At 39.4% G+C, this 26,460-nt stretch overlaps 1 protein-coding gene across 3 annotated transcripts in view; it reads left to right on the top strand.

Annotated features, from left to right (window-relative positions):
* Positions 1–26,460, top strand: part of XAB2 (XPA binding protein 2) — a 1,020,149-nt gene that overhangs the window by 557,268 nt on the left and 436,421 nt on the right. For all 3 annotated transcript variants that reach the window (XM_044084446.1, XM_044084447.1, XM_044084449.1), the window contains one exon: positions 21,759–21,890. In XM_044084446.1, coding sequence (XP_043940381.1) covers positions 21,759–21,890 — 132 coding nt within the window. The remainder of the gene's footprint in view (positions 1–21,758; positions 21,891–26,460) is intronic.

The following is a 26,460-nucleotide window of genomic DNA, read 5'->3' as shown; positions in this document are numbered from 1 at the left end:
GAATTCCAGAAAACGTTGAGCACAAGAGTTAGTACATGAGTAGTTTTCCCAGTTAATGGTGGGGTAGTTGAAATCGCCCATTATTAGGGTGATAGGTTGTACCCTAATATTTTCCAGTGTATCAAGAAATGAGGAGTGGGAATCCTGGGGCATGGTGGGGGATCTGTAGCAATCTACAATTTGGATTGCAGTCTTGCCCATAGTTAGTTGCCCTTGGATAATCTCGGATGCATTATGCCGAGCAACTAGCCTAGAGGTGTGGATATCCTTAATGAATATGGACACAGCTCTGCCTTTAGTGTTTCGGTCCAGGTTAGGTGGCCGAAAGGTGTGGTATGAATTATAGCCTGGTAATGCAGGGGTACTATCTGGAGCCTTGAACCAGGTCTCAGTCACTGCACAGATATCGATGTTCTCCATTTTAAGGAGTGCCTCAAGTGAGTGCATTTTGAGGTTTAGACTTCTAGCATTAAGTAGCAATACCCTCAGATTTTGCTTGCTTGTACCTGTTATGATGGTGAATTTGTAATTTGAACCTTGCCTAAAAAAGGTACTATAGGCGTGGCTAGAGCCTTAGCCAGTATCCAGAATCCCAGGGGCGACAGGTGCAGGCCATCTCTGGCAAAGCATCGTGGTTTGTCGATCATGTCATCCCAGGCAGACAGATACTGGATCCCTTAGAATGACACCAGAAGCTTAGCCAATTATTGAAGTCAATCATTTTGTCCTTGTACTGTGGTATCATTCTGGGTGATGGCAGGATGCCACTCAGGGCTAGGGTCATACCTGCCTGGGTTACAAGATCGGATAGATCCTCCATATCCCTTTTCATGTAGTCCAGGGGAGGTACGTTTCAGGTCATTCACACCAACATGGACAATGACAGAGTCATATTTGTATTTGTTGTGGAGTGACCTGAGTGTGTGCGTTATGTGGCGGATCCTGGCACCTGACAGGCAGCTGATTGTAACTTTCTCCTTGTTTAGTCTGGTGAGTGGAACATCAGTGTGCCTGGCTATAGAGTCACCTATGACTAGAGTGTTGGGTACATTGTTATGCCTTATGGGCTGTGGTTGAGTGGCACACTGAGTTTGTGGGCTATGTGTCATTTGGGTTGTGTTGGGGAGTGGAGGTTGCTTGTGTTTCTGCTTTGGAGGCCCCTGTTGCTTGGGCAGGTTTTTACTGAGAGCCTCCGCGAATGTAGGTGTGTGTTTTGTGTTTCTGTGTGTGTGCTTTGGTAGTGTAGGTTTTGTGAGACTATGTGACGAGTGTGGTGTCGTGCAAGTGTTTACCTTCTCCTCTTGACTGTCTAGTCCAGTCTTGGGTGAAGAGAATTTTGCTTCCAGTTTGGCTACATAAGTAAATCTCTCACAGGTTGTAGTGTTGGGTGGTAGGAGGAGAGGGTTGTCTGTGTACATGAGACAATTGCTGCATTGCCCCAATATGCCCTGATTCATCAGGTAGACAGGAGAAAACACCGGGAGCTGACCCTTAGACATGCCTGGATAGGTGCTTATTTGTGAAGTACTAGAAACTGTTTTCCTCTAGACAAGTGAGGAAAGTTGAGTGTTATAGTAATTTGTAGCTTATTTAGTGCTTACGAGTTCTGAACAAATGCTGATCTCAAAGAAACAGACTTGAGTGCTAAAACTAAAAACTGGCTAGTTCTAAGAAACAAAATTAAGTGGAAGGCTTCTCTCCAACACAGAAAGGCTTTTGGGCTTAGAAGCCTACAAACAGTCCTGGACACCGCAAATCTGTATCCAGACTAGACTATCCACAGGAAAGGCAGGAAACAAGCTTAGAATTTTTTTTTTAAGTGGAAAGAGAGAAAGGAGGAGCAGAAACTAAGTGGATTGGCCTTCTCAAATGTTCTCCCTGTATTAGGTAGAATGAGGTAATAACACTAGACTGGGAGGAGTGTCCAGTATCAAATTTACAGTAGGGGCGGGCAACTGCAAAGCCACCAATTATAAGAACAGCATACAAATAGGGAGGGAAGGTGGCAAACAAACTGCAGAAATGATGTTCATCGTGCATACAGCTGCAGTCATAACAGATGGGTTCTCCTGCCGTCAGGCGGGTCCTCGGTCGGCCGAATTCCAAAGTCTAGGTCCGGCGTCGGTTGTTGTCGCTTTCTTTCCTGACGTCAGTGCGACAGGGGTAAATAAGACACAGCCGACGCCATTTTCTTCAGTCTTTTTTGCCGCGCGGTGCCCGAAGCAGAAGCATTTCGCAAGTGCCAGTTGGCCAGCTCCTGAAATTACGAAAATTTGGAAACCGAAGTCTTCTTTAAAGCTAAGTACCCCGTTGGGGAAACTTTTCTTGTCTCAGACCGATGTCAGACAAAGTTAACAATTGTATTTCTTGTGGGAAGCAAATACCGCATAAGGATTTCCATTCCCTCTGTATACCTTGTTTAGGCCCAGACCACGACATCTCGGGCTGTCGCTTTTGTGCTACTTTCAATAAACGCACTATTAAGCGTCGGGCGGAGTTCACCCAGCAATTTTTTGGTAAAGCTTTTAATTATAAAATGTCGTTGGAGACTCCGACTACTGTTTTGACCAAAAAACGCAAGGACAAAGACCGACACGCGAGGTCCGCGGTCTCCACCGACACCACGCCAAAACCGGCTACATGTGCTCCGGTTCTCAGCGAGGCACCTACGCAGCCCCTGACTACCGACGACACTTCTTTGGCGGTGTCTTCTGTAACCGAGAGCGCAGGTCCCTCAGCCCATACCCTGACTACAGCTACCGAAGCCACTGTGAGTATTGAGCCTCTTAATGTGGACAGGTCCACTTCCACCCATGGTGTAATCAGACCTTCTTCTTCCTTTTCCATAAAGGCCTTTACTAAGTCTAAATCAGCCATGCATTCCAAGAGGCCTGTTGCACAGGGCCCATCTCCAGGCCCCATTGAAAAAATATTTTGAGCTCTCTCTGCTTACTGCTTGCTGCTTCTTGCTGTGGGATGGATCTGAAGTGTTCTTAAGACACTCAGTCTTGCTGGCTGGATTCTGCTAAAATTCAAAGTCTGGTTATATTTGCATTCACAGTCTGTTGCATACAGAAACTTGCAGAATATACACTGATGAGAGAATATACTTTGCAGCATCAACTTTAGAGAGCAGTAACAAATAACTTTTTATAATAAACCAAACAGAAACACGTTGCAGCTTAAAAGTACTGTTCCAACTTTACTTCTCATATAGTACAGATGATGTGAGAGATATAACATTTACCTTAGGACTTGTGTCCCTACCATACCTCTAACATAGCTGGATTTATACAGCTCTTTATATACACTTTTAGTCATGCATAAACATATTTTTGAGGAAACACATTGTTCTGTATTCTATTTTGGAGAATTGCTTATCCTGTAGAAACAATACTAAGCTTCCTTGTTTAACAATGTCTTGTAAGAGACCAGCTTTTCTGACAGTGTGAATATCCTGTAACAGTGTCCTGATGTCCATGTAGAAAAACATATTTTTGAGAAAACACATTGTCAGAGATCAGCTTTTCTGACAGTGTGAACATCCTGTATTTTATTTGGATCTTTGTATAAAAAACATCTGTTCTTGTGCCATATCCTGTTTTTCATGCAGACAAACATATTTTTGAGAAAACACATTGTCACAGTGTCGTTGTCCATTCCTTAAAAACAGATTTTGCATTTTTGCTCTTGCATACATCCTGTTTCTGAGTCTGTAAGGGAAATATGTCCATTCAGCAGATTCCTTTTCCAAGCCATGGTCATTTAGTATGACTGCTGATCACATATTACTAAACTCTGTTTCTGCATTTAAGCAAGCCTTTTCTTTCAGCATATTTACAACATAATTAATTTCAGACTAATATTCATAAAATCTAACAATTCCCTCTGTTTTTAAACATACTCAAAACATTTTATATAGAAAAAACAAGAAACAAGCCTTTAGTTTGATACAACAAATCAAAATGCAATTTTACATAGTTAATACAATGATATTAAAGTATTACTACCAAAACTGAATGTATTTAACAACTTTTTCTTTTGCAGACCATTCTGTGAAAATATTTTATCAGTTATGAGCTGTGTCTGCTTTAGTTTAACTTGATCAGTTTATTCTTTTGCAATCACAGAATTTAATTTATGACTTAGAACTGTTTCATTAACTCTTTGCAACTGTTGAATTAACTATAAGAGACAGTAACCATGTGCTACTGCAAGCATTTATACACTACTGAAAACACACAATTTCAATGTCATTTTAACCATAACATTGTGTTCATGTCTCTGAACTGCTTATTAACATCTTGGTAAAATACTGAACTGGGCTTAAATAATAAATATTTGAAAGCAATTATTTTACTGGGGTAAAACCAGTGATATTACAACTTGACAAATTACTTTTGAACTTACACATATTTATTACTAGACATTAATCTCATTTGTACTGAATTTTTCTGCATTTGTACATGCAAAGACTATAAAGTACATTTAGTCTGATCTTACAAATTTAATAACATTAATATTAAGCAAAATCTTGGAAAATGTTTATGTCTCTTTAGAAATATCTAGTGGAATTGATACCAAATTTATATGTCCTGTTATTTTAAACTACATACTCAACAATTATTAAAAATATTCATGCTTTATTATACCAACATTGTTTTGCTAAAAACATATTAAAAATAGTGACCATTCTTGCTATTAGAAACATTTATGCATTTTGCATATCTTTATTCTCTCTTGTATAGCTTTAATAAAGCAATTTTAAATCATCTCTTGTTTTTTAAACCATCTCTTGTATAGCTTTACAATTTAACAGGTTGTAAATACAATTTAATTCTAAACAATACAATAATAACCATTATGATAGCTATTAACAACTTGTAAAATATTTTATCCTGTCATGTTTAATCCAGTTTACCAGTATTTCTAATACACTAATACCTGTTCTTTCCTCTCCCTAAAAGAGTATTGTCAAGAAGGAATGAGATATTTTTTCCTCTAGCTTTATTTTAGACCCTTATTATTTATTTTTATGTAGCTTTATTTCAGACCCTTGTTGTTTATTTTTTCTGTAACTTTATTTCAGACCCTTGTTGTTTATTTTCTCTGTAACTTTATTTCAGACCCTTGTGCAGTACTGCTTATACAGTCAGTGTAAAACTGAGAAAGTGCCCCTCCCCCTGTAGTACTGCACTATTGTTTATCTGCTTTATGCTGTGAGAATAGAATGCATGTCAGCCCAACACTTTGGTTATACATTTATTTTATTAGGTTACTAAATAAAGCTTTCACTGTATATTACCTCTAGTAGGTATTTACACCCTCCTGCACAATTGATTTGAACTGTATGTATACTATAGCCCATTTGCTGGCTGTACTTGATGCAACTGGTTTTTTTTTTTGTCCTTTTTACTTACAAACAGATTATCAGTGACATCTATGCACAATTGTGACATTTTATTACAATTACCAAATAGTGTTGCATGTAAACATTTTAACAAGTATGTTTTAATAACAATGATGCTTTAGAAAAACTCAAGCTACTTGTCTGGCAATCAGTCTTGTTGTTTATCTTATCTTTCCAGCATTTCCTGTAACTATTCATTCAGTCTAGGAAGGTCTGAGCTCACATTTTATATTCTGTAAACTATAGTTAATTCTTTTGGCATTTTTCCTTTAATGTGATTGTGATTTGCATAACTATGCATTTATACAACATAAATAGACATCATTTTACAATTACCTTACATGGATTTCAGTATTTTTTATTTATTTATCTATTTAACTGTCCTGCCATTAATTTTACAAAAACTGTTTGACTAATACCATCTGTGATTTTATTTATTTTTAAAATTCAGAACTTTAACTGTTTGGTGTTACTATACAATTATATAAAAAATGTAAAAAACAAATAGATATTAGCTTAACTAACATATGTTTATTTATATTTGCTGTTGTCTGCCTTTTGCTTTTGTGCATTGTAAACAAATGTACTCTAGATGAAAAGAACACACATGCATGTCTGTCTTGTATCTGTATATCTTTATACAAGCATGTCAGTCTTGTGACTTTAAATCTTTATTCTTATTAACTATTTTTATTTAATTTTTATACACTAGAACAGTTTTGTTTACCTTTTGACTATGCTAATGAATGGCATTCATATGCTTTACTTTACTGTAGTACTGATAGATGTCTTGCTTTAACTGAATGAAAGTAAAACATTTAAGAATGATTTGTCCAGACATCAGATCCTACCATCCTACCATGTATGTTTAACCATTTTCAAAACATAAACATATTATAAAATATATTTCTTTTGCACAGATTAGCTGTGTATGCAGGAAGTTCCCAGTCTCTGTCAGTTCAGCTAATTTATTTCCTTTATCCTGCAACTGCTGTTGAATTTTTTGGAATGTTGTATGGTCTTTCTGACATTCTTTAGTAAGCTGTTCTGCTGAATTTGAAACTCCTATGCACTTTTGAAAAGATGTATGTATAACTTGTCTAAGCTTCCTGAACTCATTGTGTCTGTCTTTTAGAAGTTTACTACATTCCTTTGTAACAAAATGTACTAGAGGTTCTAGCAGTAACTGATTTGACTCACATGTGGTGACAGGACATAACTGTTCAACATCAGAATGTAATGGAAACACTTTACCCTTAGTTAATTCTTCAGATCTGTCTTTACAGTCTATTTTTTTAGCAATATGATGCAATATTTTTTTATGGCATAATACACAAAATGCAGTTTTTGTTGAATCACACAATAAACATTTGTCATATTTCACATGATTTTCTTTGAGATACCAGTCAAATATTGTAATACATTTGCATAATGCCTTACTATCAACCTGCCCTAATAAGGTTTTACATTTACTAATGTGCTGTGTATACCAACATAGCAATTTTTTACATTTGCTTAAATTATGCATGAAAATATCCATACTGTCTAATCTAATATCCAAGACTGTTTAATATCCAAACTGTCGAATAGCAACCATACTAAAAAATGTGACGTAGAAAAAAAGTCTTACCAGTGAGCAAGAAAACAGGTGATCAAGCTGTTGTTGCAGATGGCTGGAAATTTTTCAAAGTCACTTGAGAAGCTGGGAAAGCACAACAGGCAGTGAACTATTGGGCTAGTGGATATCCCCCTTTTCTTGAAGAATTTATGGCACTGCGAATTTCTTGAACTAGTCTCACTCCGGATTGTAGACGTCTAAAAAACTTTACTACTGCAAGCTGCATAAACTGGAATACTTCTGTTTAGGATTTACACATACGTACAAATGTTAGTTACTGCAATTTGACTGAAGTGACCCTCTGCAGGGCTTACCATCACTCCTCCTGTGTTTGAATGCAGATTGTAAGTTCAAATGCAGGCTAGCTTGCCATTGAAAAAATTACATGGAGCTAGTCACTCAGCTGCCTCGCCATTGAAAAAATATTTTGAGCTCTCTCTGCTTACTGCTTGCTGCTTCTTGCTGTGGGATGGATCTGAAGTGTTCTTAAGACACTCAGTCTTGCTGGCTGGATTCTGCTAAAATTCAAAGTCTGGTTATATTTGCATTCACAGTCTGTTGCATACAGAAACTTGCAGAATATACACTGATGAGAGAATATACTTTGCAGCATCAACTTTAGAGAGCAGTAACAAATAACTTTTTATAATAAACCAAACAGAAACACGTTGCAGCTTAAAAGTACTGTTCCAACTTTACTTCTCATATAGTACAGATGATGTGAGAGATATAACATTTACCTTAGGACTTGTGTCCCTACCATACCTCTAACATAGCTGGATTTATACAGCTCTTTATATACACTTTTAGTCATGCATAAACATATTTTTGAGGAAACACATTGTTCTGTATTCTATTTTGGAGAATTGCTTATCCTGTAGAAACAATACTAAGCTTCCTTGTTTAACAATGTCTTGTAAGAGACCAGCTTTTCTGACAGTGTGAATATCCTGTAACAGTGTCCTGATGTCCATGTAGAAAAACATATTTTTGAGAAAACACATTGTCAGAGATCAGCTTTTCTGACAGTGTGAACATCCTGTATTTTATTTGGATCTTTGTATAAAAAACATCTGTTCTTGTGCCATATCCTGTTTTTCATGCAGACAAACATATTTTTGAGAAAACACATTGTCACAGTGTCATTGTCCATTCTTTAAAAACAGATTTTGCATTTTTGCTCTTGCATACATCCTGTTTCTGAGTCTGTAAGGGAAATATGTCCATTCAGCAGATTCCTTTTCCAAGCCATGGTCATTTAGTATGACTGCTGATCACATATTACTAAACTCTGTTTCTGCATTTAAGCAAGCCTTTTCTTTCAGCATATTTACAACATAATTAATTTCAGACTAATATTCATAAAATCTAACACCCATGCCTAAAAAGCAGATGCTCAAAATGGCTGAGGATTTAATTACTCTTATCAGGGGCTCCCAACCCCCTCTGGACAAGAGACCCAGAGTGGAGGAAGGTTCTCCCTCTTCTGACCAGGGCTCCATTATTTCAGAACATTCCGATGAAGAGGAGCATTCGTACTCCCCTTTTGAAGATTCTGATGCAGAGCAGTCCATCCCTTCTGTTTCCCCCCCAGAGGACTTTTCTTTTGGGGAAACCTTGCATACCTTGAGGGAACACTTCCATTGGGAAGGCCAAGATTTTTCAGATTCCAAGAAAAGGCTTAGGGAATTTCTTTTGCTACCTTGGCACAGACCTCTGGCGATACCTCCTGTTTTGGACATACTTGATGATGTTTACTCGGAGGCTTGCCTTAATCCGGATTCCCTGCCTCCTGCCCCAGTCAAGCCTGATAGGTACTACAGAGTTCCTAACTCACACCAATTTCTATACAAAAGCCATAATGCTGACCCTGAAACCATTTCACAAGGCCCCAAGGGAATGAAGGCCTCTACTGCTAAGAATCCATTACCTTCCGAGAGAGCGTCTAGATCCTTAGAAAGGTGGGGAAAAAAGGTATATACCTCGGCCACCCTAGCCATGAGGGCCTTAAATTGTCAATTCCATATGCTTAAATATCAGCAGTTTCTGTTATCACAATTAAAGAATAAAATGTCACAACCTGAACAACCAGATTTGAAGGAGTTACAGGATATGATTCATAGTGCAGAACAAGTGGGTAAACACACCTTACAATGTGGCTATGATGCTCTAAAGGCCTCAGGTAGAGCTGCTGTTACAGGATCAGTCATTCGTAGACATGCCTGGCTCAGGGAACAAACCTTGCCTGATCATGTTAAAGCTAAACTACTAGATGCTCCTTTACAAAAGGATGTATTATTTGGTACTAATGCTGAGGAGATACTACAGAAAATGGAAGAAAAAGCTAAATCTATGCAAACTGTCAAAGCTTTTCTACAGGTACAACCACCACGTTTTAGCGGAAATTGGCCTTCAAAAAAACTGGTCCTTTCCAGCCACGGACAAGCCCCAAAGAGGTAGATACAGGCGCACAAGGGGCAGGGGACAATCTCAAGGATCATATAGAGGCAGACAATGGCATTCTCCAGCACCAGGAGGTGGCGAAGACAGTGCACAACAATACAGGAAACAAACCCAATGACTTTCCCCTTTACATGCCAAGCAAGGCTCAGGTGGCAGCACCCTTGGGAGGAAAGCTGGCATTATTTTCAAAAAATTGGCATATTGTCTCACAAGACAAATGGATCCTGGACATTATAAACAGAGGCTACAGATTTCATTTTCACACTCTTCCAAAAATGAGAGGCATGCCGAACCTGCCACACAATCAAAGGGCAGAGGCTCAAATACAAATTTCAAAGCTCATGGACATGAAAGCTATTCAAGAGGTACCTACTCACGAACAAGGTCAATGTTTTTATTGCAGACTATTCTTGGTACCAAGGAAGGGAACCGATTGGAGACCCATTTTGGACTTATCCATCCTAAACACTTTTCTACTCGTACCAAAATTCAAGATGCTCACCTTACAGCAGCTTCTTCCCATGCTGGACAAGGAGTCTTGGCTGGTAACATTGGACCTCAAGGAGGCATACCTGCATGTCCCAATCAGACAAAGTTGCAGAAGATACCTCAGATTTCTTGCAGGTTCAATCCACTATCAATTCTCTGCATTGCCCTTTGGCTTATCTACTGCGTCCAGAGTATTCACGAAATGCCTGGCATCAGTAATTGCCTACTGCAGACTTCAAGGGATACAAATTTACCCTTATTTGGACGATTGCCTGATCCAAGCAGACAGCAAACACATACTTCTGAAACATCTGGCTTATGTAACACGGTTATTGAATTCTCTGGGATACACAGTCAACAAAAAGAAATCCAGGCTAACACCTTCTCAGAAAATAATCTTCCTGGGTGCCAACTTGGACACAAACACCCAGATGGCCTATCTTATGCCAGAAAAACAGGGGCAACTAACTCAGTACTTCAAAATGCTAGCAAATTGTACCAGGCTAACTGCAAGGAAAATCCTGCAGGCTCTGGGCTTCATGGCATCTTGCATTCTTCTAATCCCATGTGCAAAGTTGCATATGAGGAAACTTCAATGGTACCTAAAAAACCTGTGGTCTCAACACAGCCACAGTCTGGAAACAATATTACCACTAATTCCATGTTTGCAAAAGGAATTTCTATGGTGGGCCCAAGCATGCCAAACAAACACAGGTCTACCATTCTGCAAGCCTCAAGCAAATCAAGTCATCACAACAGACGCCTCAGACTACGCCTGGGGGGCGCACATGACAGACAGGTGCATTCAGGGCAAATGGTCCCAAAAGGAAAAGCACCTTCACATCAATCAAAAGGAAATGCCAGCAGTAATAAATGCAATTACAGCTTTCAAGGACCTCCTGCATCCAGGGCAATTATTGATAAGAACAGACAACACCACAGTAATGTGGTACATAAACAAACAAGGAGGAACACATTCATACCCCCTGTGCAGGCTGGCCATGTCACTTTGGAACATGGCTCTGGAATGGCAAATTGAGCTTCAAGCACAGTACCTGCCAGGTTTGGAAAACACGCTGGCAGACAATCTAAGCAGAAATATGACAGACCCGCACGGATGGAAGTTGCATCCTCAAGTGTTTACAAAGATAATCCAAGCGTGGGGAAGGCCAGACATAGATCTCTTTGCCTCCCACAAGAATCATCAATTGACAAAATTCTGCTCAAGGACATTTCATCCAAAGGCCTGGAGAGTGGACGCCCTTTCCTTCAGTTGGGCAGCAAGGACAGTTTACGCCTTCCCACCTTTGCCTCTTCTGCCCAAGGTGCTCTTGAAAGCAAGAGCAGACAGACCAAAGATGATACTGATTGCTCCAGACTGGCCAAGACAACACTGGTACCCACTCCTGAGGAGCCTAACACATTCTCCTCCCTGGACCCTACCTCTAATGCCTCTTCTCCTGACTCAGCACAGCTACAAAACTCTTCACAGTCAGCTGAAAACACTCACTCTGGCTGCATGGAAAATTCCTTAACACCACAACAGACCCTACTCTCCAAGGAGGTTCAGGATGTCATTTTGGAGGCCAGAAGGCCATCTACTAGAAAAGCTTACTCCACAAAATGGAAACGGTTTTGCGCCTGGAATGAGAAAAAGGGCCAGGATCCTAGAAAACTGAATTTGCCTCAGATATTACAGTATCTAGCTGAGCTGTTGAACAGTGGACTTTCATTTTCCTCCATCAAAATCCATGCCTCAGCCATTTCTGCAGAATACAACACTGATCCACCCTTATTCTCTCACCCACTCTTAAGGCAGTTCCTCAGAGGGGCTAAGAATATAAGGCCTCCAAGGAAACAACCAATACCAGCCTGGGATCTTAATTACATTCTAGAAAAATTAACATTACCTCCCTTTGAACCAGCTGCCTCAACAGATTTGCAATATTTGTCCTGGAAAACAGTTTTCCTTCTGGCTATTACCTCAGCTCGTAGGGTCTGGGAACTACAAGCCCTCATGGCTGTGCAGCCCTTTCTCATATTCCATCAAGACAGGGTTTCCCTGCGAACCAACCCGTCATTTATGCCTAAGGTAATATCCAGGGTAGCTTTAAATCAGGCCATACACTTACCTACCTTTTACCCCAATCCTCAAAACAAAGGGGAAAGGCTGCTACATTCCTTAGACATCCATAGACAGCTACGTTACTATTTGGACAGAACAAAGCCTTTCAGGAAATCAGAACAACTCTGTGTTCTATGCTGTAGGAGCTCAAGGGAAGCCAATTTCCAAACAAACAATTTCAAAATGGATAGGCCACTGCATACGGTTTTGTTACTCCTTTCATGGAAAATCTGTACCTACTGGCATCAGATCCCACTCCACAAGGGCCACAGCTACCTCTGCAGCCTTCCTCAGAGGAGTCCCTACCAAAGATATTTTGGAGGCAGCCACTTGGAGTTCTGTGCATACCTTCACTAAACACTACCACCTACCTTTATACTCCAAAACTAGAGCAGGCTTTGCCACTGCTGTGTTGCAGGGCATTCTGGCTCAACCCAGTTCCACCTAGTGCCTACCACCCTGTGCGTAGCTTTGGGATTCTACCCATCTGTTATGACTGCAGCTGTATGCACGATGAACATAGTACAGTTTTGTACCTACCGTAAATGTAGATGTTCGAGTGCTAATACAGCTGCAGTCCAGGTTTCCCTCCCTCCTTCCCCTCTGGGTACAGACCTAGTGGCTAACTCCTCATCTTACAACCTGATTTGTGATTATATTGCATTGCATGGTTATATAACATATATATATATATATATGCATATATATATTGCCTTCCTTTTGGGGGCACCTGACATCTGGGGCAAGAAAGACTGAAGAAAATGGCGTCGGCTGTGTCTTGTATACCCCTGTCGCACTGACGTCAGGAAAGAAAGCGACAACAACCGACGCCGGACCTAGACTTTGGAATTCGGCCGACCGAGGACCCGCCTGACGGCAGGAGAACCCATCTGTTATGACTGCAGCTGTATTAGCACTCGAACATCGACATTTATGGTAGGTACAAAACTGTACTTTTCTCACAGCAGAAAAGCAGCAGTGAGCCTTTAAATAAAAGTTTTAAACAGATAAAGGAGCCTCTAGAGAAAGCTTTTAACTGCAAACAAGTTATCAGAATCAAACAACCCAAACAGATGCTTAATAAAAGTGGACAGTTTCCAGTTAATACCTCACACACAGTGAAACTAGCTAGAAAAGTATGCAGTAGACAGAGTGCTATAAATAACTCAAAAAAATAAGCAAAAAAGCAGGATGCTTAATGTTTTATATTATAGATTTGAGTTTGCTCAGTGTCTTTCCTTTGAGTAGCTCAGTGTGAAATGGCAGAAACACTCACAAACGTAACTTCTTAGGTAACAGAAAGTTGAAACCTGAGGCAACTTTAAAAAAAAAAAAAGCTCAAAAGAACCAATGAGGTGCTTACTCTAAGCTGTAGTCCAGGTAATCCAGTCAGCCAATGACCTTAAACAATCCTCTCTCACTGAAATGTCTAAGGGCTTTGGCTAAACCAAGATGTCTTGAATATGTGCTCAGACACACAGCCTCCACAAACACTAGGCCCAAACACAAGTCTGAATATGGACAGTGCTGCAAATATCCACACTACTTAGGTAGAAACAAACTGCAGAAATGTTTCTCACAGCAATAAAGCAGCAGTGAGCCTTTAAATGAAAGTTTTAAACAGATAAAGGCGCTTCTAGAGAAAGCTTTTCACTGCAAACAAGTTATCAGAATCAAACAACCTAAACAGATGCTTAATAAAAGTGGACAATTTCCAGTTAATACTTCACACACAGTGAAAGTAGCTAGAAAAGTATGCAGTAGACAAAGTGCTATAAATAATTCAAAAAAATAAGCAAAAATACAGGATACTTAATGTTATATATTATAGATCCGAGTTTGCTCAGTGTCCTTCCTTCGATTAGCTCTGTGTTAAGCCCTCATGCAGATATTGGTGTTTTGGGGAGGATCTATAATAGCTCCCAAATTGCAGTCATCTGCAGACTTGGTGAGCCAGAGGCCTTGAACATTAGCCTTGACGTCCGATAAATAGATGTCAAACAGGAGTGGGTCAGGCTCATCATGGGGGCCTTGGGGGCTCCACTGGTAACCAAACTCCTGGTGGAGGTGGTCTCACCAATCTTGACTTCTTGAGTCCTGTCTGTGAACCAGCCTGCAATCCAGTAAGTTATGTAAGGATTTATGCCTAGCTCAGAGAGCTCATCAACAATGCCTGCGTGGGGTATTGTGTCAAATGTCTTGGCTAGGTCAAGATATGCATTACGCCTTGTTTTGCCCCCGTCCATTGCCTCAATGACCCTCTCAAAGAAGTCTACCAGTTAAGTAGGTAGGATGGTCCCTTAACAAAGCCAAATTAGGACGGGTCCATTGTCTGTGGGTTGCTAATGTCTTATCATTTTCATGATAATTCATTACATGGCTTTGCATATTAGGCTTGTTAGACTGATGGGCCTGTAGTTCCTTGGGTCAATTGTTGGTCCACCCTTGTGGAGGGGAATGACTGTTATGGCACTCCATTCACTTAGATCATATTCTGTTTCAAGGCTGTAATTGGAGTGTGCCTCGAGTGGTCTTGATAGGTCATGTTTTAGACTGTTCAGGGGCAAGCGAGGATGTTGTCGGGACCCAGGTGACATTCTTGGCTTTAGCGAGTGCTGCCAGCACCTGGTCTCTGCTGTGGGGGATAGTATGTTGGAGGGAATTTTTCCTGTTGGGACTGGGGAGAAGTGGGGGGGGGGGGTAAAGTACGAGATAAGTTTATCAGTCAACAGATTTGCAATGTCACTCTAATCACTGAAGGTGGTACCTTTCACCAGCAGTTCAACACACTGATGTGTGTTACCTTTAAGGTGCTGGACATAGCTGAAGGAGGCTTTGTGACTATCCTTAGCCTGCGAGGCTTTCCTGACCTCGTAGTTGGCCTTGTTGGACTTAATTAAACCTCTTAGTTTCTTGCTTAGTTGTATAAGAGAGCAATTGTCTTTGAGTGTTGCTCTTCCTGATTTTTGCCATGAGAGGGGGGGTTGCAATACTCTCCCATGTCAGTAAGTACCAGATCCAGTATGTTTGTCACCTGGTTAGAGCGTGAACTTTCTGTTCCTGGGTGTTTGTGTTAATAAAATCCAGGAAGTGTTGTGCCTTTGAGTTTGATGCAGTGTAAGTTTCCTAGATTAGAGGGTTAGTTAAAGTCACCTATGTGTAGGGTATTTGGTTGGATGGTGAGCTCCTCTAGTAGGGTTAGGTAAGAGTCGTGAAACTCTAGGGGCATAAATGGAAGCCTGTAGCTAGCCATGCTGTGTTGAGGGACGTTATCTATGGTGACTTGGAAATGGATGAGCTCCATGATGTCATCCTGTTTAACCAACCTAGAAGTGTGTTTGTTGCTAATGTAGATCAAGATACCTCTCCCTTTGGCTCCAGTCTGTGCTGCTGTTGGTGTAAATGTGTGGAAGGCTATGTAGCCTTGCACTGTTGGAGTACTTTCTGTGGCTCTGCAGAAAAGCACTGAAGGACCACTCAGACACAGGTCGGAGTACTACTTTAATAATTCAAGAGGCAGAAAATAAACGTACATAAACACTTAACAGTTCACAACATTTTCATTTCCTAGACTTCTTCAAATACATTATCCTAACAAACACTTCCCCAATTTATTAAAGAATTAATTAACCAAAACCAGTAAAATAGCAGTATCAATTAAACAGCACACATACACTTGTACTAAAACAGTAATTTAAAAACCATCATGAATATAAATAAAAGTTGTGCATTTCTATAATTAAAATATGTTATACTGTGTTGAAGTTAAAAAATATAATGTTAAAGTTAAAACAATATATAAACATGAGTTTTGAAACCACACTATTATGTAGTTCAGTGGATCTACTTCAGTAGACCAAAAGTTCACTTACCCAACTTTCAGATAGCTGAGACAAAAAGGCAGAACACCGACTTCCCACTCCAGGTAAGTAACCTCTTGGCCATCCTGAAAAAAAATAGTAAATCCGAAGGAAAGTAAACCCACCCATGTGGGCACCCCCCAATAAATATACCAAGTCCAAGATCGCACTACTGCAGGAGTAAGGGCCAAACTTCAACAGGGTGGCCAAGCAGTTACTTAACCTGGAGTGGGAAGTCGGTGTTCTGGAATGTATGTGTTCTGCGGTTGTCGGCCTTTTCGTCTTGGCTGTCTGAAAGTCTGGTAAGTGAACTTTCGGTCTACTGAATTAGATCCAGTTCAGTACCTACAATACAATCTAAATGTGATAAGTTTTGTATTTATATTATTTATATTGGAGCAATTATAATCCACTTTTTGGATTTTATTGGTATTTTACTAGAACCATGCTGGCATTTTACTTGTGATTTTACAAAAGACTCCAAGATGGCACTATTGTATTAATGTTGTTAGTTATTTTTATTGATGCACATTGTATTACATAATAGTGTGGTTTCAAAATCATGGTTATATATTTTTTAACGTTAAATTACTGTTTTAGTACAAGTGTGTTTGCGCTGTTTTATTAATACTGTTATTTTACTGGTTGTTGGTTAATTAGTTCTTTAATAAATTGGGGGAGTGTTTACTAGGGTAATACATCTGATGAAGTATAGGAAACAAAAATGCAGTGAATTGTTAAACTTTTATGTATGTTTATATTCTGCCTATTAAATTAGGTACTCCGACCTGTGTCTGCGTGGTCCTTCAGTGCTTTTCTGTGGATTACTGCAGAATGAGGAGGGCTTGGAAAGGTGTGGAGTTTTTTGTTTGGGCTCCTAGCATTGAGCGGTAACACCTTAAGGTCACTTGGTGACTTTTTCACTATGTTGGTAGTTTTGTCTTATTGCCATTGCCTAAAAAGCCTTTAAGGGGGTGGATATTGTTTTAGCCAATATTTGATAGCTTGGGGAGACAGGTGCATCCCATCCTTAGCAAAGCAAAGTGGTCTGTTGACCATGTCCTCCAATGCTGAAAAATATTGGATACCCTTGTAGTGACACAAGAAACTAAGCCAATTATTAAAATTACTCATTTTATGTTCATACTGTAATCTTGTCCTTGGTGAAGGTAGAATGCTGCTCAGTGCAAGGCTCATACCTATCTTTGATACATATTCCAAGAGATCCATTATGTCTCTTTTCATGTAGTCCAGTGAGGTACATCTCAGGTCATTGACACCCCCATGGAATGAAGGGATGTCTGCATTCCTGACTTTATTTAGCCTTTGTCACCATGTAAGCGTATATATTTCTAATTCTTGGAATATAAATGTTCGCACAGAGAGTTAAGGCTATGAACTGTTCTTGCTGTAGAGGGTGTGACTCCCTCAGCCCTCATTCATGTGCTGTGTGTCCTTGAGCAGGTCACTTAACCAAACATTCCTCTTGAGTTGCTGCTAAAAAGGAACTGTGTGTTCAGTTGACCTACTGGTTAACAAATGTATAACAAATATAAATATCAGCGATTTTGTAACACTTGTAACATGCATTTTGTATTAAGATTATCAAATGCTTTGATAACATAAATGTAGGAGTGGTTTGAGTAGAATTTTTATGTTGCTCAAAGTAATAATTAGATCTCGCTGTGCTTCAACACCTCGTTGCAGTTAACTGCACTGTTAAGTATAATAGAAAAAGTGGGTATTTTCCTTCTAATTTTTTTCAATGTTGTTTTGATCTTGGTGTTGTAGTAGTTTGTTGTCTTTGTGGTGATGGACTCAAATTTGGAGAGAGGTGAACAGGAGATGTTTTTTGAGGAGTATAAGGAATGTGAATGGCACTTGCTTGAATACAAACCTCTGCCAAGTGAAGAAAGTATTCTGCAATCACTTATGAGCTTATATATTAGAATTTAAGCCAAGTGTTTTTTGCCCACTGTCTGTTAATAACCATCAAGTCCTCCACTGTAAGTCAGTCCCCCCTTCAGGTGGGTGAAAGCCAGCTTTGTGAGCTATCATGCTGTCAGTCATTGGGAGGGGTCTTTGTATGTGCACCCCACGTTTGTATGTAAAATGAATGTGTCTTGTACTGAGCTGTTCCTCACTTCCACAGGATATATAATTCTACGCCACTGCCCGCCCCTTCCCATTGGGAAAGCACAGCAGGCATTTTCATGATCTCCCCTGAGAAAGTTATGCCTACTGTATGCTCTGAAATATGCATTCCCACACGCTTGTCTCTAAGAGAGGCAAGTAGACACTGCCTCTTCATTTCTGTTTCATCTTAGCTGGCTGATTTAGTGCCAGGATTGCTAATCAAACCCTGATCATATGGGCCATAGTCAATGCTTTAGCTCTGTATATAACAGACCAGGGGAAGATAAAGCAAAGCATCAATATTTTCACTTGAGTCGTATTTTAGAAAGTGCAGAAGGATCTGCCTATCTTGAGTTTGTGAAAAGAAAGGTAGTGCTGTGGACTAGATTTTCTAAAAGACTGCTGGGCATAGAAAAGGCCTATAATTTGCTGCTGTTGGTGTCGGATAGTTTGTGTTCAACAGTGTGAAATTTTGGTTTAGCTTGTGACCTGGTATGTGAAGAAGCAGGTTTGGTCACATTTTGGGCAACATGGCAAATGGAAAATAATAGAGGGAAGGACAGTGTCTGTGGATCATGATTTTTTACATAAAAGAATGTAGAGGGTATAAATGATTATTATAGAGTGGGCGAACCGCAGATCGCATCCTGATTGGAGAATGAGTGTTCTCTAGCAGATGTTAACATATAAGTAATGTCCGCTAAAAATGAGTCTGACAGTTCACAGCAACATATCAAGCTGCAGTACAGCTCAGACTGAAAAAACGTTAACAGTCACCATTATTCTACGCTTGTTCTGCCGTTTAGTGAGTGTAAAATATATTTAAAAAAAGAAAATTAAAAAAAAAATGTGTGTGCGCACGCGCGTGTGCACGTGAGTGAAAGCGAAGCGAGATTGATCGAGCCGTTATTTTGCACTCACTAAGCAGCACTTTTGCTGTTTATCGAGTGTAGAAGCTAAATATAACAGTAAAAAAAGTGTGTGTGTGTGTGCACATGTGTGTATATGTTTGTTTTTGTGTGTGTGAATGCATGCTTGCATGCATGAAACCAAGGTGTGTGTGGGTGAGAGAGAGAGAGTGAAGAGTGAGAGCGATTGAGCACTGGCAATAGCAGCAGCATTGAGAAACTTTACGTATGTCTCACCTCTTACATCAAGTTATCTGGATAAAGCCTAAAATAAAGGGGGAACAAAGGCTCAAAACAAAAACATATTCCTGTTAAAAAAAAATCACAAAGTTGCTTAAATAATAGGACTTGTGTTAGCATGCGTTTTCTGAAGTGCAAGTGTGTGTCAGACAGAGAGAGAGTGAGATTGATGGACCAGTGGCAGCAGCAGATGAGAGGTTTGCGTACCTCTCGACCTTTTAGCTCAAGAAATCCGGATAAAGGCTGAAATAAAGGGGGAACAAAGGCTCAAAAATAGGAACATATTTTAAATGTCGTTCTTACAAAAATCGCAAATTAAGTTAAATAACAGGATTTGTGCTAACATGAATTTCTGATGGAAATAAAGTCTGAAAGTTAAATGTATGTCATTATTTAGTGACTTGAATCCCCAAGGACTGGCAAGAAGCCACACATTTTAGCAGTAAGGGACCAAAAAATAAAGCAAATATCTAGATATTTTTTAAAAATATGTTTTGGATGTAAAATGTTTCCTCCAACCCCATTTACATATAGTACAGCAGCTTTGAAACTTTAGGCATAGCAAATGTTTTACATCAAAAATATATTAAAAAAATATAGTAATAAAAAAAGAACATTAAAATGTAAGTAAAACACAACAATTTTACAGGCAGCCCAATCTCAAAGTGCAATAATGGCCCTCCATGGTGTGTGTTATTGTGTAAATAAGTCCCTTCCAAGGGTGTAGAGGCCCTCTGCCGCCCTGAACGGGCATTATTTACACAATAACACACATCCTGTCAAGCATTATTGCTTGGTTAACAGTGCTGTTGGAAGAGTTTTTTATATATATATATATATATATATATATATATATATATATATATATATATATATATATTGTCAAACAAGAAAGACATGGTCACCAAGTTTATTTAAGCATCTCGGCTCTAAGAAAGCCTTTACTCCATGAAGTTCTTTCTCTCATTAAACATTGTGATTGAGCAATGTGTTAAGTGGTAGGAATGTATGTGATGTAATGAACACATTTCTTTTTATTACTTTCTAAATATTTTTTGGATGGGTATATAGAAACCCCATTTGTAATGGTGATTTGGTTTCAGTGGTCCAGTACAGGGTATGGGACTGGGCAATATTGAGGAGATTTCTATGTTTTATTTCAGCACAGTATGTGTATTTAGTGGTATTTGTATTAAATGGTGAGTACCGTAAATGTGTTGAAGCTTTGTTTAGCTGATGGGGCATTTGTTTTGTGTATCCTTGTATATAGGGTGAGATGGTGTTCAGGAGTGTAAGGGGGCTAAAGTACTGCAGCTTTGAGAGGTTTGTGTAGATTCAAGGTGATGTGTAATTGGTGTCATAGTTTTGGTCCTTCCATCTGCTCAGTATGTTTGTTGTGGATGATGTATGGAGAAGCTTTGGTTAAGGTGGATGTAGGTGTGCGTAAATGGTAAATAGGCACCAGTAATACCCAAAGCATGTTACCCTGGATTATTGATTATTGAATTTTCAGGGGTTGTATTCATCTCAGGTGCAAAAAAAAGGATCAAGAGGGTCCTGAAGTATTGTAACAGTTTGGAAACCTTATTATCTGTGTAAATTTGTTCTTGCTTTTGTTTCTAGAAAAGGTTTGATCAGTAAAGGTTTTTGCTGTGTTTTAATAAAAAAGTAATATTGGCGTCAGAAATTCTGTGTATAGGGCAAAAGGCAGACTGTCACCGTGAAAGAATTTGATCCAGTAAACTAGTCTTAATTTTATCAAGTGTTCTATAATCTAGATTTAAGCATTGGCGGAGGGTAATGATGATCAGTATTTTGTCCAGATGTCTTGGCTTGTTAATAAGAGAAAATTTAGCAAGTTTTGCTCGTACCCCATCTGATCTATGTGTTTTTTTTAATATTAATAAGGAAACAACAGCTTGAATGTCTTATTATTTAAAGGGAGAAAATTCAATACCGCATAGCTTGAGCTAAGTATTATGTAGCCAGGAATATGTGCAAGGGATAATGGTTGGACACTGCTTAGTATAAAGTTGCTGAAAATATTACTGAGTATTAAGTAACAATATTCAGCAGTAGTGTTATGTTGGGAAATACAGTGAGGACTTTAAAGGATTTGTCTTCTGTGTTGTGAAGACAGAGACTTTCCTGTTGAGTCATGTAACAAGAAGTAAAGTTTTAAGGAAGTATTTGTTTAGGTGGTAAGAGGTGGTCAGTCATAAATAGTATGACTGAAGTTGTTACGAGATAGGCACAGCACACCTGATATAGCAGTAAAGACTCCTCATCCTAGATATATTTATTAGTTTGCTGAACTGTATTTGAAATAGCAATGTGTCAAGTAATTTGAGCATTCAGGCAGATGTTCATTTTGTGGAAGCAATGGTTGTTTTCTCTCACCAAGCCTGTAAGTTTAGCAAACATATTTGCTTACAAAATGTGATCTGCCTCGGTATACAGACCAGAATACCTCAACACTTACTGCTTTTACATTTGTGTTGTTTTCTAGGCCAGAACCATCTTTGAAAAAGCAAGTAAAGTGAACTTCAAACAAGTGGATGACTTAGCCAGTGTGTGGTGTGAGTACAGTGAAATGGAGGTACGAAATGAAAACTATGATCAAGCTCTTCAGATTCTCAAAGTGAGTCACAATGTCTTTATGTATAATCATTTTGTGTTGTAGTGATGTTTAGGAGTACCTGTTTACTCTCTGCTCAACCATTCTTTTATGTTAGACCTGCTGATTTTCCAGTGATCTACACCATGTGGTGCATGAAAATCCACCAAGTCCAAATGTGCTTATTGAAGTGAGCTGTTCAGATCTGCAGTTTATCAGATTTGGCACCTCTTCTAAACTGCAGTTTGTTTCATAGAGGTCCAGGGCATACTTTATTTTCCAAAGTTGTGCAACCTTGGATTTGGAATAAAGTAGCAAGGGATCTAATAGCTATAGAGTGATAGTCTGTCCTCCCCAGTCTGAATGCAGACTTCCTCTTCTTGCAGTGCAATCCATCCATCGCAGGTCCTTTTGATGGCCAGTTTGTTAACAGGATGAGGACTTCATCTAAGTTCTTGCCATTTTAGAGGAAAGGTGACTCCCCAGGTGCAGAAGTTCCATATGAGCTTCAGACAGTCATCCTAGATCTTAAAGCACCAGAAAGGGATCTGAGACCAGAGCCCTTTATGTCTGTATTGTACAAACTGGCCATGCTGTGGTATGTATAGATTGGGTAACATGTGCTAGTACCCTCTGCAGAGAGGTGGGTTCTGGTCTGGCAATATTGGGGTATCCCAGTGGTAATCATTCATTTCCCAGGGAAAGTAAATCCAGTGGCAGTGCTTTATCTGTTCTACTCAGTTATTTTCTGTAAATGACAATTTATAGTGGTTACACTCTCTCTTACTACAAGGACAATGGCTGTAACAAAATTTACAGTTAAGAGATCAGTAAACAGCTCATGAGCCAGGCTTTCCTGGGAGGACAGTTCTGTAAAAGCAATTTATATTAATAAGGTAATATTTACAGAACAGTGTTTTAGCAAGAAAATCTAGCAAAAGAGACATCATAGTAAAAATACAAGCAGAACTTTTGAGTTCTTTTACTACTTTCTGTGCTTGCGGATGTTACTATGGCCATGATTAAATGTACTGTGCCTCCTATTAAGTTGGTTTCTGATCATTTTAAACCTTTTTCCTTGGAAATCTTTCTCTAGTAAGCTACCGTCCTAGCCTTTGAGCAGAGTCTATTATAACATTTATTTCAATATCAACCTTTTTCTGACTTAAACACTTTACAAACCAAAGTACTCAAACAAACAAAATGAAAAAAAGAATTCCACAGGCGTACATGGGCTCCATGTTAAAAACGCTGATTTATTTAGGTATTAAGGCATAAATGCTTTGATTACAACTACGACTAAGCGCTTTTACCTCAAAAGGCATCATCAGAGTTGTATATCCACATTAAAGCAGACCTTACCTTGACATAGAATTAGATAAGAGTCGGGGAACCTTGAGATCAACCATGTATAGAAAAAACACCTATTCAAACACTCTTCTTCAGTTTGATAGTTGCCATCCAGCACACCAAAAATAAGTGTGGTCAACGGCCAGATGGTATGGATCTCAAGGTTAATTAGTGATGATATGATGTACCAAAATCCAAGACAGTCAGGAAAGCAGATCAATGTGATGATTGAAAAAAATAATTTAATATTGCAACTCCAAAATTCAATAAAATAGGCTCAACACGAACCTGATACACCAATCAAATGTTTGATTGGTGTATTGGGTTCGTAGGGGTAGCAGATTTTCCCCTATCTGGCCAGCTGACTCCTAACTCCTCCAACCAGGCATCTTTTGTTACAGGCCAAGGATTATCTCCTCAACTTGGCTCCATCTCTTGAAACAATGATCAACCTGCACAAATCCCAGTTGGAACCGGTTTAGGTGATAGATTTCATAGGAGCATGGCTGAACACAAGAATTTCTGATGCTTATCTGACAATGGACAGAGTATCAAATTTATGATTTCACATCAAACAAGTCATGGCCATTCTGAAACCCCCAGTCAGTTTAGTTCTCAGAGTGCTGGGTTCCATGGTTCCCACAATAAGTCTGTTGCCCACAGAGCGCTTTCATATGAGTATTCTACAGTGGACTTTAGCAGTCCAATAGTCACTACACAGGAATCCCCTAAGCTTTCCTGTCAAACTTTCTCGGATTTGCAAAGAATCTCTTCTAGGGTCACTTTCTCTACAGACATTACTTGTGGTCATCCTTTTATTCTTCCTCCCCCAAATGCCACATTGACCATGGACACCTACCATATGGGGGGGGGGGCATTATCTGGGTTGAACAGTCCAAGGTACATGGACCTCCACCCCAAGAGACCAAATTGCATATCAATGTACTAGAAATGAGAGCGGTTCTTCTAGCGTTGCAAGAACTACACAGTTTTCTTCCTCTAGGAACTATTGCTGTTCAGCTGGACAATATTTCACTGGTCTAGTATATCAACAAAACAAGGAGGGACCAGATCTTACCTCTTGTGTCAAGAAGCTATGAAAGTGTGGCAATGGATGATCTCTACCAACCCCTTTCTGGTGGAAACGCACATTCAGAGAGACTCCAACATCTTGGCGGACGGGCTCAGCCAAATTTTCTTGATGCTTCACGAGTGATCCCTGAATCAATCCACAGCAAACAAACTCTTTCAGAAATGGGGTCAACCTTCCTGCAATCTTTTTATGTCACCTTTCTACAGCAAATGCAACAGGTACTTTGCTTTGATCCGTCCTTAGGAACAGACAACTAGGGATGCTGTAGTCCATGCTTGGCCTCCTTGTGTACTCTATGCTTTTCCCCCACTGCCCTTAATTCCCACATTCTTACAGAAGGCTGTCAGGTTGAAGAGAAAGGTAATCCTCATTGCTCTCTTCTGGCCTTGACAAACCTTGTTCCCATTTTTTTTGTCTCATCTGATTTGCCTGTTGGTGACGCTGGACCCATCTCCAGATCTACTTTCTCACCCATCAGGGCATCCTCACCCATACATTCAGGGACTGAAACTAACTGCATAGTTTCTCCAATGCCAGTGATGGCTAGACACCCCAGGCTCTCTTCCCCTGTTCCAGAAATATTGATATCTGCCCATAAATCCTCAACCATAAACATTTATAAGAGAAAATGGAAAAGATTCTCTATATGGATGCAACTGAAACAAATAGATCCTTTCACAGCTCCTGACTTGGTAGTTTTAGACTTTTTTGGCCTTTCTTTTCTGTAATGGAGCTAGTTACTTCACCATTAAAGTACAGCTAGCAACTATCTCCAATTTCCATTTTGGACAAGATTCTTCCTCGCTGACTTCTTCCAAACTTTGTAAAGCCTCTCTTAGGGGCATCTTTCTGCTTTGTCCTCCTGTAAAATATCCTAATCCTCTTTGGGACTTGACCATAATTTTACAAGCTTTAGTCTGCTCCCTTTTGAACCAACAGCTCCCAAGTACCTCTTTCTTCCCCATCACACCTCCAACATTTGCTGTCTACCTGAGGAAAAATTATCTGGAGTCTACTTGGGGTATAAAAATATCTGTGTAAAGGTTTCCAAGCCAAAATCCTAAATCTTCTAGATTTTGTTGCATATTTGGGAGACATACATATATCCTCCCATTGTTTCTTTGTGAATTGCTTATCCAATCTGTCTTCCCCAATCCTTTCTAACCTCCTCTGATTGATTCTTATAGTTATCATGTAATATTTTGTATGCTCTACTGATTATTCCTTTTTTAATGCCAGCCTCTGTTCTAGATTGTGCTAAAACTCTTTTGTGTAGGTCCCCCCTATTTCTTTCTCCTTGCCTATACTCTGGTATCAATCCTTGATAGGGAAGCCAATTTCTAACCTGCAGTCCAAATAAATTCTTTGTCTCTCCCCATTTTATTATCTTTTCCTCTCTCGTTATTTGTTCCCAATACCTTGGTTCCTTTGCCAGTTTTCTCCAATAAATTCCAGCTCCCTCTTGCCTATTATCTGTATCCCTAATTGCAGTCACCCCTATTGGCAGGAAATATTCCATTCCTATGTTGTCTTAGTTCTTAGAATATGTTCTGCTACTTTATGGATATAATATTCTCTATGATTGCTGTTATTCTCTTTAAAGGGCTACATCCCAGTCTCTCCTTGTTTCTTGAGCCCCCCTCCCCCATTTCAACATCATCCCTTTCCACTTTGAATTATAGTTTTCTGCTTGTACTGTTTATGAGAGCCTTAACTGTGTAGCTCTGAAGTACCCCTTTAGATTGGGAAACCCCAATCTACCCTGTTCTGTGGGAAGAATCAGCTTATCTCACTTGACTCTTGCCATCTTCCCATCCCAGATAAAGTCCTTCAGCTCTTTATTAATTGCTATCCACAACTTCTCCTCTGGTTGATAAAAATATGCCTGACCTGTATATAAAACTAAAGGGACTAAAAACATTCTGACTGCTTGTATCTTACTATCCATATCCACATAACAAAGCTTCCATTTTCTCAGGTTTTATATTGTCTTTTGTTTAGTCACTTCCCACGTATCCTTAGCTGCCACACCAGAACCATTTTAATCCATACTCCTAAGTATTTCATTTTATAATGTCCCCATAAATACGGATAGTACTGAACAAATTAGTGTGAGGGTACATAATTTACTGCTATTGCCTTTGTTTTAGC

This window comes from Protopterus annectens, chromosome 9.part0, assembly GCF_019279795.1.
Source record: "Protopterus annectens isolate FY-2018-M chromosome 9.part0, PAN1.0, whole genome shotgun sequence".
Classification (NCBI taxonomy): Eukaryota; Metazoa; Chordata; order Ceratodontiformes; family Protopteridae; genus Protopterus; species Protopterus annectens.
Note: the sequence above shows the minus strand (reverse complement) of the source record. Positions and strands in the feature narration are given on the sequence as shown.